Below are 16,930 nucleotides of genomic sequence, written 5' to 3'. Positions count from 1 at the left end.
TTTTTTACAAAAACATTTGGGCAGAATTAACTCAATGCTGCTCCCTTTACTCGGAAGATCTCTTTAATTTGGAAATGCTTAGGTTATAGCAAGGCATAGGCTATTTAATAATAAATGTGCAAAATATTTTTCATTATTAAGTGTAGTATTTTAGAATAGCAAACTTTCTCTAAAACAGTGTTTTCCTTTCAGGAGCTCTAACACGTACAGTATGTATATATGTAACATATACAAGAAACCTGAAAGAGGCATTTGTAAGTTTGGGTTGCTGTTTCAGAAGAGACTTCTTTTTCTCTGTATCAAATAGGCCATGTGGAGGTACTTTACTGGTGGGTGGGGATGGTTTATTTTATCAGCATGTGGACTACTGTGCCAGGACAAGCAGACATGAGGTAAAGGGCCAAAACTTCAAATACTCTCCCTTAAATCTAGGTCAGAACGCATAGACGTCATTGAATGGCTGAGGCCATTGAGTCAAGGTAAGCATTTTCTTTTGCTCCCCAGTGAGGAGGTGTGGAGGATGTAGAATTCCCTTGTTGGGTTCAAGACTGTGATGAAATTGGTCAGAAGTAAGATATTAAATAGTCACTCCTGATTTGTACAAGAATTTCTGCAGCTTTGACAGTTTAAAGATGTCTAGGAGGCTTAAAGAATGAGTAATGAAATAAAGGAATTGTCTGTCTCCAGCTATGCCTTGGTAAAGATTATTTCCCAGCCCTTGCTATGCCTGTGACTTGATGTGAAGGTACATGAGCCACCTTCTACTGCATGTAGTGTTGATGAGTGAAGGGGAATCTCATGCTGGTCAGTACCTCAGACTAGGACATGGTACATTAGACGTGCTCTTGCCCGTCAGGTCTTCCTGAATTTTTATTAAAAGGGGAAAAGACATTGTGGAAAAAAATGAGGGATAGAAGAGAAAGGAGGAAGGGTGTTTGGTTTCTCTTACTGCCTACTTTCAAAACCTTTAGTCTTCATTATCCTTTTTGTCAGCAGGCCTCAGAGATTTAGAGCATTTGCCCCACTTTGGTCAAAGCTTTGAGATGCATGCTTCACACAGCTTGGGGGCAGCTTGACAGCCAACAGCTGAGTTGTCAGATGTAAGACCAGCTACTGCAGCTGGGAAGATGGCTCCAGATTCAGCATCTGGGTCATTTCAGCTGCCAGACGTGCTCCCATCTATGGTCATCCTAGCTGCTGATGCAGCTGGGGCGAAGATGGAAGCACAGCAAACATTGTAGAGGGAGCTGAAAGCAGAATCTTAATTGGACTGGAGGAGGATACTCTGCATGAGTGGCTTACGGACTATAAAATGCAAGAGGCTGCAATAAAGATTGGTCCGAAGAGGAATTGAGTGTGTAGAAGTTAATATTTGTCTTTGCTCTAACAAATGAAATACTCTCCATTAATTGCACAAAGCACAATAATACTTGCAGCAATAATAGTAGCAGCTGTCTGTTGAGTGCATATGTCCTGAAGTTCTGAATCTGCATCTGTATTTGTAAAAGTCATTGAGCCTTTCCTGTATATTACTGTAGGAGATTCCTTTTCTTGGAAGATACAGATACCAACCTGCAGTATGGGTTTGAATCTGGAATGAAAGTGAAGTTTGTTGCTTCCTCCTTCCTTCATTGTGGAGACTTGCAGAACATCACCTTGGTAGGAATTTAGTTGGGAAAACAGCATTGCCAAAGAATTTAATGTATGTTAATTGTCTGCTCATAAGTTTAGCCCCCGGAAATGAGTAGCTGCCTTGAAGTGAATAGCCCAGCTCTGTCTAGATGGGAGTTTTGTGAACCTATGCCTTGTTTTACACAGTAGGAAGAAGGGTTGACTGAGCAACTCCATAAAACAATTTGAAAAAGTATCTTTTTTTCTTTGTTAGACAAGCTGTATTTTTCCCCAAAACCATCTGACCCAAGGGTTTTTAAGTGCAAATGTCCTTCAAGAATCAGTTATAAATGGCAGGCTATTGACAAGACCAGAGTTAACTCCAGCATCTAGCATGGGCTCTTCAGAGCCACGAGATCCAGTACAGTGCTCCAGCAGTGAATTGGGCCTCTGTAAAGCATGGTTAGTGCCTTCAAAATGAGATTGAGGGCTTTGTTTTCTTAATGCCATATTTGGTTCTTCTGTTTACCCTGATGTTTGTTCTGTGGATAAGGCTCTATCCCACTTTCAAGATACCTGTGAAACTTTTGAGCTTTGTCAGTCGATCTCTTCTGTAGATCCACTTACTATAAATTGGTGAATGTTTATCTGGCTGGAGAAGAAAAAAACCAAGAAACTTGCTGTATAAAGCTAAGTGTAGCAAGATGTGATTGTCTGGTTACATCTGTACTTGTTACTAGAAAGAGAAAGGCATCTGAAACAGAAGTATTTCCAATTTGCCCACCCAAATGTGTGTGAAAGGTCTTGTGTGTTCCTGACTTTGTGCCAGCCTTTGGTCAGTAAAGTCTGCAAATGAGTTAGGTGTAAGCTAACTCAATGTAACATATTCCTGTGGTCAGAGAGGTAGGTGCTAGAGGATGTAGGTACTAGCAAACGGTCTCTGTTGTGTTACTTCGTACTTTAATTGCAGTGCAGTATTGAGGTCTGAGAACCCTGAGGACACTGTAGTAGCATAAAGGTGATGGGATTGCATTGTTCTTGGGAGGTGGGGGCAGGGAGCATGATTGGCCATGAGAAGGTATGTGCTGCTTCTGCTCCTGCTTTGGGAAAGCACTTTTGTCTTCTTTTATTTCATGAAAAATTCTTCTCCATGCAGAGAAATTGAAGAACTTGTGTGGAACTACAGATGCTTGCATTTCTCTAGTGAATTCTTTGTATAAGCATCCACTGTGTAGCATCATGAGATAAAAAATGTTTTCCATGTCTCAGACTATTGGTCTTCAAGCCTGTGTCCATTTTGATAGATATATAGCTGATGATTATTGCAAGTGTTCATACTAATCATTTTTATTAAGGTATCAACACATAATTGCCAAAGTCTAATGCATGCTTGTTATTCTTACAACTAGAGAAAGCCACTTTACAGTACTAAGTGGCTTTAAAGATGTGGGCAAACCAGAAGCAGTTTTTGTAGTTTATAGTGACCAGCTTTCCCTAAAAATTCACTGCTGACAGTTTTGGAATTAATTTTTTCAAGAGAGGCAGTAGTGTTCTTCCTCCTAGCTATTGTGCAACATAGCTATGGTACTACGTTTTTACTTTTCTAACTAGTACCAGAGCAGTGACTCATATCTCAGTAGTTTTATTCACTACAGTTTGCAACCATGTGAGCAGTTATAAAACTGACCTGAATAATGCCTATTTCCTTGTGCTTTTTGGAAAAGCTGAGACCAGGAGCAAAAGCAGATGCTATGATTCTTTTGAGAGCTAGATCTTTTCATGTTATATGTTCCTTCAGTAGCTTTTCCTGTTGTTCACAGCCAGAGGGAAGTGCTTCTGCTGAATTCTGTTAGAGAAGGGTTAAGTAGAGCCACAATCTGGTAACTGTAAAGATGATTTGTAGAATGATCTGTCTTGAATTTTCTGATCTTCTCAAAAGTTCATGTTAAAACTGAAGTCCCTTTTTATGTACCATTTGCTATCCAGTATGCTTTTCCATTTATAAATGCAGTGCTATGCAGAGTCTTAAAATAAATGTATATGATCACAGAAGAGTATGTAATGAGGTCTGGAGTTGTTACTGATAATATATTAATCAGATTTAGGTTTGTATGCCCATGGAGCAGCTTTGCACTTGTTCAATTCACTCTTCTCTTTTATCCCCTTAGAGGTTTTCAATTTGGTTTTCTATAAGTTGCAAATAACTCGCAGCAATGCATTCTTTGCAGAGAAACTAGCACCATAAAACACTAATACTGGCTGGATACTTTGGTTGCTTCTGGGGTAGGAATAATACAAAACACCGAACCTAGTTATTAAAGGAGACTTTCCTTTTGTCATGTGGTGGCATGAGGCATCACAATGAGGCATAAGGCCAAGTTTTGTTTCCAGCCTTGGGTCAGATGCTGTAAGTTGGCCAGGGCACAGGAGGATATTTTAGCACAAGGCTTTTGCTTGGCGGGCACTGAGGAACTTGTCGCTTACTTTGGCTGTTTCATGCTGCCAGATAACAGGATTTTTTCCCTAGTCTGTTGTTCACTGTTGCTTTGCTTGGTGCATCTCTGTCCTGCCTGGTAACAGTTTCTTCTATTCTGGTCCCATTTTTCTGCCAGCAACCACTTTTAGGGTGGTTTTCTGTAAATGGACAAACCCTTATAGTTAAAGAATGCAAAATTTTTGTCATTAGTAACCTAAACCCCCCATTTAGAGCCTTGGCTTCAGCAACAAAAATCTTGTGGATTAACCACTTTCACCAGCGAGAGGCTTTCTGATGAGCTGTGGGAAGAAGTGTGTGCTTGGCGGTAGGTCTACAGTAAACAGCTGGAATTTGCATGTGGTGAATTAGCACCAAATAAAATCCCCCCTTTTTTTTTGCTTAATTATCCTTGCATACTCAAATGGATCTATTAAACATTTGTGCAATAGAAATTAGTAAAACCACACATTTACAATAAGCGGGTTTTGAATGTGCACAGACTGAGATTTGGCTGCTCTGCTGGTGGCAGGGCCTGTGTAGGTAACATAATGGTCTGTGGTCTGATGAAGGGACTGCTCTATTCCCTGACTCCTCCTCGGCAGGCAGCGATGCCCTGAGCCGGACTGAAGCACTCCAGCCTTTGGAAGCCCTTGCGTCAACTCTGAATCTTCAACTGCTTTACATTAACTTTGTTTGAGACCTGCTGTTTTGAATCCTAAAAAGCTGCAAGCATAAGCAGGTCTAAGATACACTGCATTTATATTTCACAGGCTTTTTAGCTGTTGGTTTTGTCTAAAGAGATTATAAAAGGTAAAATGTTTATGACGACTACTTGAAGTCCTTATTTCTCTGAAAACAACAAGAGGGCTAATGGGTTCCTTACAGCTGATGTTGCAATTCTCTCTTCTTTGCAATTTAGGGTGAGATTTCTAAAAGCCTTTTGTTTCAGTTGGAAGCCCAGCGATGTTTTCCAGAATGTCTAAGCAGGTGAGGCATCTAGCTTCCAGTGATTCCTTTTCAGCACTGAAATGCCTCTCAGAACTTAAAAAAGAAGTATTCATGGAAGAGCCTGAATTTGGCGGTCCCAGTTTTATTTAAATCTTGAATTTAATTTTCAAAAGAATGGGGAACTAGAATGGATTTTAATGACAAGTTCCTTCACCCCACTCCAGTTGTTTGAGAGAATGTGAAAGAAAACAGTTTTCAGCCTTTTCCTTCTCTATTTGCTGTTGATCTACTTCATCAGTTGCAGGAACAAAAATGGTCTTATGCTGCTAATTACTAATTTCAGGCAGTAGCAATCAGACTATACTTCTAACAGTCAGAAAAAATACTGCCTCCTGATCAGTTCACCCTCCCACTGCACTTTCTTGTGAGCCAACTGCTTATGGATGGACTTCTGGATGCTATCATGACGTCGGTGTCAGAGAGCAAGCAGCAAAAGTGAAGCACCCAAATAATATTTTAAGTGCCTAAAAAGCCCTTGTGTGAGTCCTTTGAGGAAGGAATGTGGGTGAAATATGCTACAGGGAAATACTCATTGAGAGAGAGATGATTTGAATGAAGCTATGGATTCTAAAACCCAGTCAGGGTGCTTTTAGGAAAATGGCAGTGTCTGTGAAGAGTGGGATCTTTGATAAGCATTTAAATAACTTCAGGAGACAGAAGATACTTGGAGAATTTAATTTATTCAATACTAGAGAGATGAGGTTTTTGAAGTGGGAAATTTTTCTTTTAAAAAGGAGAGAGAATGTAGGAGTGTTGGGGGGAAAGATGCTGTTAATTTCACATAAGTGGTTTTCCTAATACCATCTTTTTTATTTCTTTAAACAAAAGCATTAATTGGAACTGAGAAAGAAGTCTTTTTCTTTCTTAGAGACTTGGCATTTTAGTTTTGGCTAAGACTGAAAGCTATTGTTGCCTAAGTTGACGCTAAACTGGCAAATCTATGAACTGAAGCCAGTATTGTTATTTGGATCTAAATTTGTAAGGACATTTGGTTGTCTTAGAATAAAAGTTGAGCATATAGTTTACCTCAAGGGCAGAACTATACTCGGAAGATTATTTCCACAGGTTTACAGCTGAAAATGTTGCTTAGCTTATTGACATGTGACATTTGACGTAGCATGTTGGTGGAAGGGAAGAATAACGGCAAATGATGAAGAATGTGTCAAACAGTCATACAATAGACATGATACTCAGCCCGCAGGCTCACTGCTATTTGGCAAAGGGCAGAGCTTTTCTACAGTGGCAGCTAACATTACAAGGAGGAGAGTTTCCAATGAAGACTGATTTTGAAAAATCACTTTTATTATGTTTTTAGGGAATGAACTGTTTCAGCGACAGATAAGACTGGGCTTTAGCTATGGCTGGTATCAGTTTGACTTAGAATTTCGTTTTAAGTCAGGTTATGAGAGTAGTGCGACAGACACCCAGCTCAACTTACAACTGATTTCCATTGAAATTTGGGATTAAAATCTAAAAAACTATCTAAATAATTAAATTGGGCAGTGCACATATGGCAGGCTATCCTGATTTAAGTATAGTGGTTTGCTAAGGCTTGCTTGCCCATAAAGCTTTTTTTCTTTTCACTAATATTATCTGTAAACTTTTGGCTACTGGCAGGGAAAGAGAGCCACTTTCTCTGGCTTCTGCATGGAAGGAAGTTATTTCAGAGAACTTGCTGGATCTGCTGAGGAATAGAGAGAGAAGTATCAAAATTTGATATTTGACATGGCAGCTGGAAATTGCATCTGTTAAAGGAATTTAGATGCCTTTGCGTAGAACTGATTTCAAGATGTGGATTAGCAAGGACATCCTTCAACCCCAACTAGTGTATGCTCCAAAAAACTTTGCAGGCTTTCCTGTCCTGTCTAGGAGTTGTCATGCCTACAAATTACCTAATTTAACTAAGTATTGGCTGTAATGTCTGAGAAAAATTGGATGAAATTTGGAAAAGGGACAGGTGAGAAAGTGCTGCCTAGTCTTCAGTGTTCAGCATTCATAGTGGTGGATAGTTGGGACTGGTGTTATGTTTTTCCATTTCGTCTTTTCTGTGAGCTGCTGGTTCTGCTTCCCTGGGATCATGGAAGGGTAATGCCACAATAGTGCACAATAGAAAATAGTTCAGGTGAAACACTTAAATCCATGCCCATCAACTTACTCTGTTCTCACTATTCTCTGAGTTGTTGACCTTGCCTCTGGAAGTGAGGTAACTCCCAAAGAAAAATGACAAAGGCTTAAGCTAGTGGGACAGCTGTTGGAGTAAGGTGATCTGAAAAATTCTTCAAATGTTGGTTGATAAATACAATATATTCCATGTTTATATAATGGTGTGGTAGCAGTTATAGTAACTATACCTGTAGTATAGTTGTATGCATCTCATTTAAGATATCCCTTAATTCTTTTGTCTGTGGTTTACACTAGTTACATATAATGGTATCTGATCCTCAGAACGTATCTGTGAGCTAAGGAAGTACCATCCTTGGAATGCGTTTGGGGAACAGATATACAGGGAAATTCTTCCCTAAATTGACTTGAAAATAGTCTTCTCGCCTATTCTTTCTTCAAATGATACTTATTTCCAAACTGGACTGAATGAAGATACAGCATAGGTGTTAGACCTGTGCGAGATTTAAGTCTGTCTTTTTATGTGCATAGGAAATCCAGCATCAGGTCATTGGAAAGGGGAGACTGCTTCCCAGCAGGTGAGAGCACTTCGCAGTGCTGTTCCATCAGTGGGGAACCCCCAACTGCCCATGACAGTAGGGCAGGAGCAGAGGCGTCAGTCAAACGTGAGAGAAGTGGGAGGATGGAGAAAACCTAAAGCAGGAGTGAAATCGAATGGACCAGAGGAAGAAGGGAATAAACTGCTTGGATCTTGAGAAATTGCTTGCTATTCTGTTTCAGTAAGTAATTTCAGTAAATTCACACTTAATAAAAAAATAAAATAAAAAAAAAAAGTGGGGACTAACTGCTTTAGAATACTAGGCACAACTAGACCACTCGGCGGTTAACTGAGTGCTGAGTGGTTTTATTTCTGAGTCATGCAGTTATACCAGTCCCAAACAAAGTGAAACTTTTACACCATATATAAAAATCTTCCTTATATAATCTGAATTTGCAAACAGTGACTAAAACCACTCATTGTTAAATTTGTTGAGGGACCTTAGATTAAGGTGTTTTGGTTGTGAATTCTTTCAGGACATTGTACTAAATACTTGGGTAGAGTTTGAGCTAGCAGGTGTTTACAGGAAAAAAGCAGTGGCTGTTCTGTGATTCCTCAGGCATGGTTTGTTTGCAAATATGATTACTGCCTATCTAATTTAAGATTGAGTAGAGAGAAAAAAGTTGTTGCTGCTGACGATAGTCATGACAAAATAAAACATATTTCACAGGAGAAGACTTAAGAAGGAAACATTTCAGAGTAGCAAAAGCAGCAACTAGATTTTAAGAATCTTGTCCATCTCAGGCTTTGAAACTTCGTCTCAGTCAAGGGGTGTAGCCACTGCCATGTTCTGGTGTGTACTGTCTCCTCTTTTATTACCCAGCACTTCACTTTCACGGGCAGGTGCTGAGAAAACCTAACCCTATATAGCATTTAATTTTGTCAAGATCTGAGTCCTTGTTTCTGTGGCTTGTTCTCTCTTAAGGAAGACACAGAGATGGTCCTACCTCAATCTAACCAATATCCTGCAGGACTTTTTAGCCAGTTTTCTTAGCTGTAGGAAATTAGTCCAAATTCAAAGAGGTGCCTCTCCAAATAAGTGTCTTGACTATCATTAAGTTGTGGAGTATGTTATGTTTCTTATTCTGCTGAAGATTTATTTTGTGGTAGTTACCTTTTCGCAGCACAGCAAACAGGACAGAGGAGTTCTTGCATGAGTTGCTCTTCTGGTATGAGGCAGACGGAAATTTTTCTCCTAGCTCTGCTGGTTTGCATTGGTTTTCCATAGCTGAGAGGGATGAACAAACCTGTCACTTGTTTGTATGTGTTGGGTTTCTGGGAGGTGGGATAGGTGAGTGTATCGAAATGTGTTTTGTAGAACATCATTGACAGGAACAAAACCTTAGCATCCCAGACCAGGTAAGCAGTGACAGTCATCTCGGCCAAGCAGACACTGCTTCTGTGGCTCAGTGAAGTTACAGTTGTTGCAGGAGGAGTATGCCAGCCAGAGAGAAGATGTCATCTAAAGCTCATGGCCTGAAGGTATGAGTATTTACCTGGGAGGATGGGGAACAGAGTTTTAGTCCTTGCTTTGACCTGGCTGAATGTTGGTGGTTAAGAGGTTCATTTCCAATAATTCTGGCAGACATGTTCCTTTTCCTGGGGCTGCAGATGCCTGTTTGCTTGCTTGCTTTCTAAAGCTGATCTTTGTATCTGTGAGGAGACTCACAGATTCATACATTAATCCAGAGGTTCTCTTCCTCGCCTGTCATGTGGAAAAAATGAACGTGTTCGGGCACACTTTCTAGGTTTTTGGCCTCATCTCAGAACATCTGTCTTTACAGCAGGCCATTTTCCTGTTACAGCTGTTCTCCTTTTGGCTAACTTCTTACCCCAGTAGTTTTGTCACCGACCCGACTTAGGAGAAATGCATTCATAGCCGACAGGCTTCTGACTATTTGTGGAGTCGCTTCTTTCTTCTAATGTTCTTCTTTGCATTAGGTCCTTACGCTGGAGGCAAGGCTGCCGGACGTGTTATCTCCCTTGTGAATGCAAGGGAACAACTGCAATTATGTTGCTGGCGAGGTTACTGAGCATTCCTTAGTCTCTGCAGTGTCCTTCATTTTCTGCCTGTCTTGCTTTAGCCTCATTAGCTGCTATGTAGATAAGAGCAGGAGGACATCAGGAAACAGGGAATGGTTGCTTCAAAGCCTTGTGCACTGTAGTGGTTTCAAAGGAGTGCAGATGGCTGATACTCCAGATTCTGCTGTCCTACCACCTGGAGCAAAGATTGGGTCCTTAAGGTTCCCCATTTGCTGCAAATTGACCCAACCATCGAGCTACCACTTGTACAGCTAACTTACTGCCTTTTCTGTTAGCTAATCCAAAGCGGAAACTACAGCAGAAGACAATTCTCTAGAGCTGGTGAGTCCCTATAAGCACAGCTAGTGAATCTGTCATCACTTGCTGTGTAGGAAGCCAAAGTTAGCCTGGAGCATTGTTCTTTTATGTAACAGAGGGGAAGTGGCTCTGGTCCAGGTGATCCAGAAGCCTGAGGAACCAGACCGTCCTGTGATGTTGGCCTGATTAGCTGTAAATAATCCTGGCTCAGCTCAACACTGTTCTGTGTCTTTGCCCTTTGCTGTTTTTTTGGTGAGGGGAGAGGGAAGGACGTGTGTTTCCTAGCTACTAGGGTATCTCCTGTGTTTATGAATAGGACTACCTGTACCATGATCTGTGCAGAACTGGTTTTGGCACATGCATGGAATGAAGTGTGGAGCGAGAGAGTGGGTTTAGGAATGCTTGTACAAAAGCATCTGGATAATTAACTCTGCCATTAAGTAGGAGCATTTAAATCCATAAAGACATTTTCTGTGGGAAATACAGGGTAATCATCTCCTCAGGCACCCAAGAACGACGGTTGGATGCTGACTTCTGCCTAAATTGCACATCAGGAATTTAGATGTCATTTTTGAGTCTCGCCTGGAATAAACTTACTCAGTATCACTAGTATTTAAACCTAGTCTTACTGCCAGGGTAACACCATCATCACTAGCTCACCTGTCTCCGACAAGCTGGCGCAGCACAGTGAGGGCCCAGGTCAATTTGCTCTTTCAGTCCCGCAGGAACAAATGCTGATCAGCAGTGGGGGACAGGAGCAGACACTGACCCAAGTCACAGAGGGTATTCCGGGATAGTGCGGTTACTCTGTTCCAGGTGCTCCTCATGGGAGCATCCTAAGCCTTGCCTATTGGTTAACCTTTCCCATAGTTGCTCTATGTGAAAGGGCTTTGATCTATGAATGAGCCCAACAAATGGTGCTTGCTCACTGTATGTTAACAGCAGAGATGTTATTTTTAGCTCCTGAATTCTTTTTCTCCTTCACTATTGGAGCTGAAAGACCTTTCGTCCTTAAGACAGGCAACCGTGTGCTGCATAGTGTATTTGGGGCAACGTGCTACATAAGGCTAACACCTCTATTGGGAACAATTTTTTTGCAAAAATGGGTAAGTAAGTGGCTTTTTAAATAGCCATTAAAGATGTAAATAAAGTGGTTGTGATTTAAAAAGTTTTAAAAAGAACTGTTATCTTTGGAACGTGTAATTTAGAGCCCTTGCTGCAGTAATTCTTGATTTAGAACAATTACTGCACTAAAGTACTTGCTTTTTTCCCTTTAAAAACAAAAAAAAAAAAACCCAAAACCAAACCCCAAACCAAAAACCAGACAGGTTTCCAGCAAAAGCTGGGATAATTGACTGGAATGGAAATGTAGCCAAGTCTTGCAAAACTCCAGTATACAGTTGCTGTTCTCTCAAAGGTCTTTTCTCCTGCCCTGAGAGCATTCCCTTGCCTGGTCACTTGTTTTGCTTTTTGTTAAAATAATCACTAGTTGATAGAAATAAATATTGCAAGGACTAATATGCAGGTTACATTCTTACAGTTGGGTTTGTGTGCAGTGCATGCTGGTTTAAGAGGAAGCTGTTTTATAACATTTTGAATTATGAAATTTCTTACGCAACAGTTTAGATTGTTTATAACTGACCCTTAATCACAAAGCTTCCATGGGAGTAACTCACCTATATAATTTCTTGTAGCTCAAGCGTGACTCAGTTCAGTCTCACACCGAACAAGATTCAGGAGCTAGAATAAAAGGTATGCTGATTTGATGTACAGTTCATAATACTTCCTTTGCAGTGGAGCTCACAAACCATTGGAATAGTTTGGCTACAGTGGGGTTGTTTTCCTTTTGAAGTCCTTTAGTAGAAGTCAGGAGCTGTGTCTGTTTTTCAAAGCTGTGGAATACCAGTCCCTGAACAAAAGGGTAAAGGTGTCAGAGAAGTTGCTGGTAGTGTTTGGGGACTGACAGACTCAGAATGCCCATGTTTTCAGTTCTGAAGCGTGCAGAGGAGCTGCTTGCTATTGCAGGAACGTCTCGTGGGCACCACTGGCAGCAGACAGGCCATGCTGACTCCCTGGATCTGACACCCTGAAACCAGGCCCTCTGCAGCCCATTCTGAAGCCAGCTCCAGTCCCTGGCTGCAGGCTAACTTACACAGCTATAAAAAATGTAACTGTAGTCTTCTATCCCTTGTATGGGTAAGGATTGCATCCAGAAAGAACGGAATCCATATTCCTAATCATCAGCTTAAAAACTATTTCTGCGTTCACTAAGATTTTAGTAGGAAATCAAAGATGGAGGGAATTACAGACCCTGCTACTTCCACTTGGGCCAAATCTAACTGAGAGATCACTGAGCCTGCCCATTCCTTACTCCTGGTATGAAAACAAATGACTTCTGCTCTCTTCAGGAAGAAAAAGAAAGTAATCTTCCAAAATTACTTTACTTGGACTGTTTGCTTACCTAACAGACACATTGCATTTCCTACAAGAGAATACTGAACCAGAAGTCTTCAGCCTTAGAAGTGACTGTGGCTTCCTGGGCTTGCTTCTACCTTTGAGGGATTCTACTCCATCAAGCGTGAGCTGCCTTTTTTTTTTTTTTTTAAGCTAGACAATTGACTTTAGTTTTATTACAAAGCTTTTATTAAAAAACAAATGCTCAGCACATTAACTCAAACTGGAATGACAAAAAAAAAAATCAATTGACAGTATTTTTGGCAAAGGCTGTGCCTTACTATTTTAAAAAATGGGTACATCAATGCTCATTTCAACAACTGGCATAAAATCCCACTAACAGGCTAACAAAAACAGATACAAATACAGAACAATTGAAGTAATAATTCAAGTGCTGGGCTTTTTACAAGGAGAACGGGAATGGGCGAGAAGGAGAACTCACTGCAGTCAGATTTGCTGGATGTATTGCTTATGTTTAGAGAGTAGATGATGCAAGACTGATGTGTCTACTGACCAGCTGACTGTTGTTACATTTATTTAGTTCTATAGGACACTGTATTATATAGACTGAGAGGCCACTATTTGTTACAAATAGTTTAACAAAAAAAGCCACCTTTTTTCCATACAGGTTTTTCCTCTGGCAGAAAAAAAAAAAAACCTTTTATTTAAAAAGTATTTCAGAATTTCTGACACTTGTTTAGAAGCTCATACCTAGTAAAATATACACCAAAGAAATTACAAACTAAAAGTTAAAATATAAAAGCATTCAAGTTTCTTAAAAAAAGCTAAAACCAAAATTGATCCTGTCGCACCATTAAATAAAAAGAAGGTTGAGTGTGTCATCCTGGTCCAGGCAAATTCCATTCCTCGATGTGCTGTATGGGGCAGCTGTGGTCTACATTATTCTCTTGGCTGAAGAAGGCAGACAGCCATGCTACTTTGCTTGCTGACTCGGTATGGACACAGACGAGACAGAGGCTTAAGAGTACAAGGCAGAGGTGGAGTGAAGACAAAAGCTGCTCTGCTGACCCAGGAGCTCATTTGCTCTATATATTGGGGCTGGACCTTGTGATAGTGGAGGATTTTGGCAGTGATTGTCTTTATGATTCAGTCTCTCTAGCAGTGACATCAGGGTGAATGACATCCTAGACAGACTCCTTGGGGCGGTCTGTGTGGATGAAGGACACACCTAGGGTTTAACAAGCTTCCATCTCCAGAAGGGGTCCTGGTGTCGCCGCCTTTGCTTTACAAGTTGAGAAAGTATTTCTTTTCCCACCTACAGGGAAGGGAGAAGGAGAGAGAGAAAGAGAGATGAAGACTATGAACTCTTTTTTTTTTTTAAATCCTTTAGAGAAGCTGGTGATGGGTCACTGTAACTCTGTGACTCAAGTCTAGTTGTGGAATGTGTCCTTTGCACTGTCAAAGTTAAGTGCAGAGTATTGCTATTAGCTCTTCCATCAAGTTTGCCAAGAATATTTATGGAGAGTACTTTGGATTGTAAGTAGGTGTCCACACCAACTAGAAAGGTGGGGCTTTAATCTATTTAGACATTCAACATACTACATAAATGAAATCCACTACAAAAGGGAGTTATTTATCTACAACATTTGACCCAGATATTTGTTACAAAACCAGACATCCTCAGGCTTTGGTACTACAGTGGTTGAGGTCAATTAAACCTCTACTTTAGAGCCTTAAGCTCTGTTCCCTGCAGAAGTGAAGAAACGTTCTGGATGCAGCTGGGTAGAGGAATGTGGTGGGTGAGGCCTGTATGAACACTGACCCTACCATGCATCTACATGACTGGGGAGGACTCGTTCTGCTCTTCAGCAGGGTAAGGTACATCTTCCAGTTGCATAAGAGCCACGACCTCTTACCTAGCAGTTAAAAACTTCCAAAATCATAGTGAACTTACGTTCTTACAGGATGTGAAAAGGCCAACAGTGTAAGCCATATAGGTATTGCTCATCCAGAGAGGAACAATTCTTCAGCATTAGGTCTCTGGGTTACATCAGCTGACTTGCACAATTGCTAACTCAACCATCACCCCTCTCCTTCTGACCCAGACAACTGGCTTGTAACAGGGACTCCACCCAAAGACTGTCTAATGAGTCAGGCGTTTTTCCACAGAGGGACACATGCTCTCCGGTAACAGTTCCAGCATTATCAGTACCTCAACAAAATCTGTGTTAACCTCTAGGCCTCCAGATACTACCCAGCTGCTAAACAAGAAGGGGGTTCAATGAGCAGAGCTGTTGAGACTGACCAGAATTAGCACAGGAGTGCAGTTCAGTGGAGAAGGTGAGTGAGTTTTCACGAGAAGAAACAACAAAATGCTTAGTCACACAAAGAAGATACTCTGCCAGCACCTTGAATCACACATGGCAAGACAGAACAAGTTTATGAAAAAAATGGCTTAAACCACAAGTCAAACTTCTGTTAGACTGATCACAATAGACTGCTTTAGCTTGTAAGAGCCACAAGCAGAATTAATCAAATATTAAGGAGCAGTATTTAAACCAGGGCCACTTATAACTGACTGGGCACCCACCTCCCGTCTGCTTGCAGCTTCCATGTAAGCCACAACAATGCAAAGCACTGTGCCTGTACTGGTTGAGTACATCTCCTGAATACGGTGTTATGCAGGCTAATGTACTCCAGGGTACAAAGCCTCCAAAACGGATTTTGGACCCTTTGATTTTAGTGAGCATAAGCTGAGGCCCCAAAAATCTTACCAAACAAGTTGACTTCTCAGAGGCCACCCATGTGACCATTGTTTTAGTGGAAAGGAAAGTTGAGGACACTGAAGTTTAGCTGCAGACTAGGTAAGGTAGAAAGAACAAGCACAAATTTATATCCAGCTGTCCTGTGTAGCTTTCATTTGAAGGATGCTGTCTCCTCCCCCAAATGCCACCATCCCTAATACATAATGAATAATTTTCACCTGCTGCTGGTAGCCACAGAAGGACATTTAAAGCCACTGTGGCCTCTTAAACAACACAGCTGAAAGTCCACTGGCAAACCAGTGGTTTCAACAGAGGTGGTCTGTATTGACTAATTCAGTTCCTACTTCCTCATAAAACCAGCCCAAGTCCCAACTAAAAAAAGCTGCCTGAGCTTCCTGCCTTTTTTTTTTTTTTTTTTATAAAGTAAAAGTAGCACAGTGCTCCGTAACACATGCGGATCAAAGAGCTGCGAAGGGCTCTACCTTTCCAAGGAGCACGAAAAGAGAAGCCAAGCAAACAGCAGAGGAACACTGGGGAGAGCACCCTGCAGCTTTATATTTATTTTGTGCCTTTTCATCCCGGATTTTCAAAGGTTTGGTCCAGGTTGCTCTTCCTGGGAAGGTTTTCCTCTCAGTCTTACATGAAAACATTCAGCTTCCTGTTGAGGAATGGCCTTGAGGCGCCAGGCCAGTAGTTCACAGCAGTCTGATACAAGCGCCGTGATTCAGAGCTACTCCCCATTAGCAGCCAGGAATGTCTACTTCACTGAAGGAAATGAAATGCTCTTCTGTTGAGATGGTTCCCTGCCTCCTCCCCCCTTCCCTTACCAGCAAGCTGTCTTTGAAGTTAGGAGGTTAAAATAACGACCGCGGCCTTGCTCTGGTCCTCAGCTTTTTCAAGCAGCAGCCATCGCTTCTTTCTCAATCCAGAGGCAGCTTTCACAGCGCCTGCCTCCTGTCCATAGCCCCTCTCAGCTCCCAGTTACCCCCTGCTCCCAGAGAGGCTGCAGATGCTACTGTAATTCTGCAAGGGGACAGGCACAGCGAAGCCCCAAAGATCCTTATTTCTAAGCGAATACTGCAGTACAGCAAATTACACAGTAGCTGTCCTGAAAACACTATCTAGAACCCAGCCTTTCCCCAGCTGCACATTAAGGCTACACGCTGGAAATTGCTTCTGCTGCTGATAAACCAAATAATACTTAAAAAATACGAATGATGATGGTGTTGCCTTACAGATATAAAACAGGTCAAATCAGGATTCTTTTCAAGAAACCACAGGCATGTGCTAAGGAGACTGGAGACTTCCCACATCTAAGGCTTCACTGGGGGGCTGTAGCTGAAGTCTCGCCAAGCGAGGCATGCCCTAGCAAAGCCCAATCCACAAGTGAAGTCGGCGCAATCAAAGACTGCAATTACAGCTCCCTGGCTGTGGTTAGGCTTCAAAGAAAGTGCTGCAAGTCACATTTTACATATGTGAAGTCTTGAGCCTGAGCCACAATAGGAGGCACTGTCTGTGCCATTTGCAGTGTACATCTGACTGCAGGAGGAAGGGGGGGGCGCGGAACCCACCTCGAGAAACAAACAGAAATAAAAT

The 16,930-nt window shown here is 41.5% G+C and overlaps 1 protein-coding gene across 2 annotated transcripts in view; it reads right to left on the bottom strand.

Moving 5' to 3' along the window:
- Positions 1 to 13,804: 13,804 nt before the first annotated feature.
- LEF1 (lymphoid enhancer binding factor 1) overlaps positions 13,805 to 16,930 on the bottom strand; it is a gene marked incomplete at its 3' end in the record, with an annotated part of 69,197 nt that continues 66,071 nt past the window's right edge. For both annotated transcript variants that reach the window (XM_081998794.1, XM_081998796.1), the window contains one exon: positions 13,805 to 13,884. In XM_081998794.1, the coding sequence (XP_081854920.1) occupies positions 13,805 to 13,884 (80 nt within the window). The remainder of the gene's footprint in view (positions 13,885 to 16,930) is intronic.

Source organism: Phaethon aethereus, assembly GCF_964289735.1.
Source record: "Phaethon aethereus genome assembly, chromosome: 4".
Classification (NCBI taxonomy): Eukaryota; Metazoa; Chordata; class Aves; order Phaethontiformes; family Phaethontidae; genus Phaethon; species Phaethon aethereus.
The sequence above is the reverse complement of the archived record's forward strand: the minus strand, read 5'-3'. Positions and strand labels throughout refer to the sequence as shown.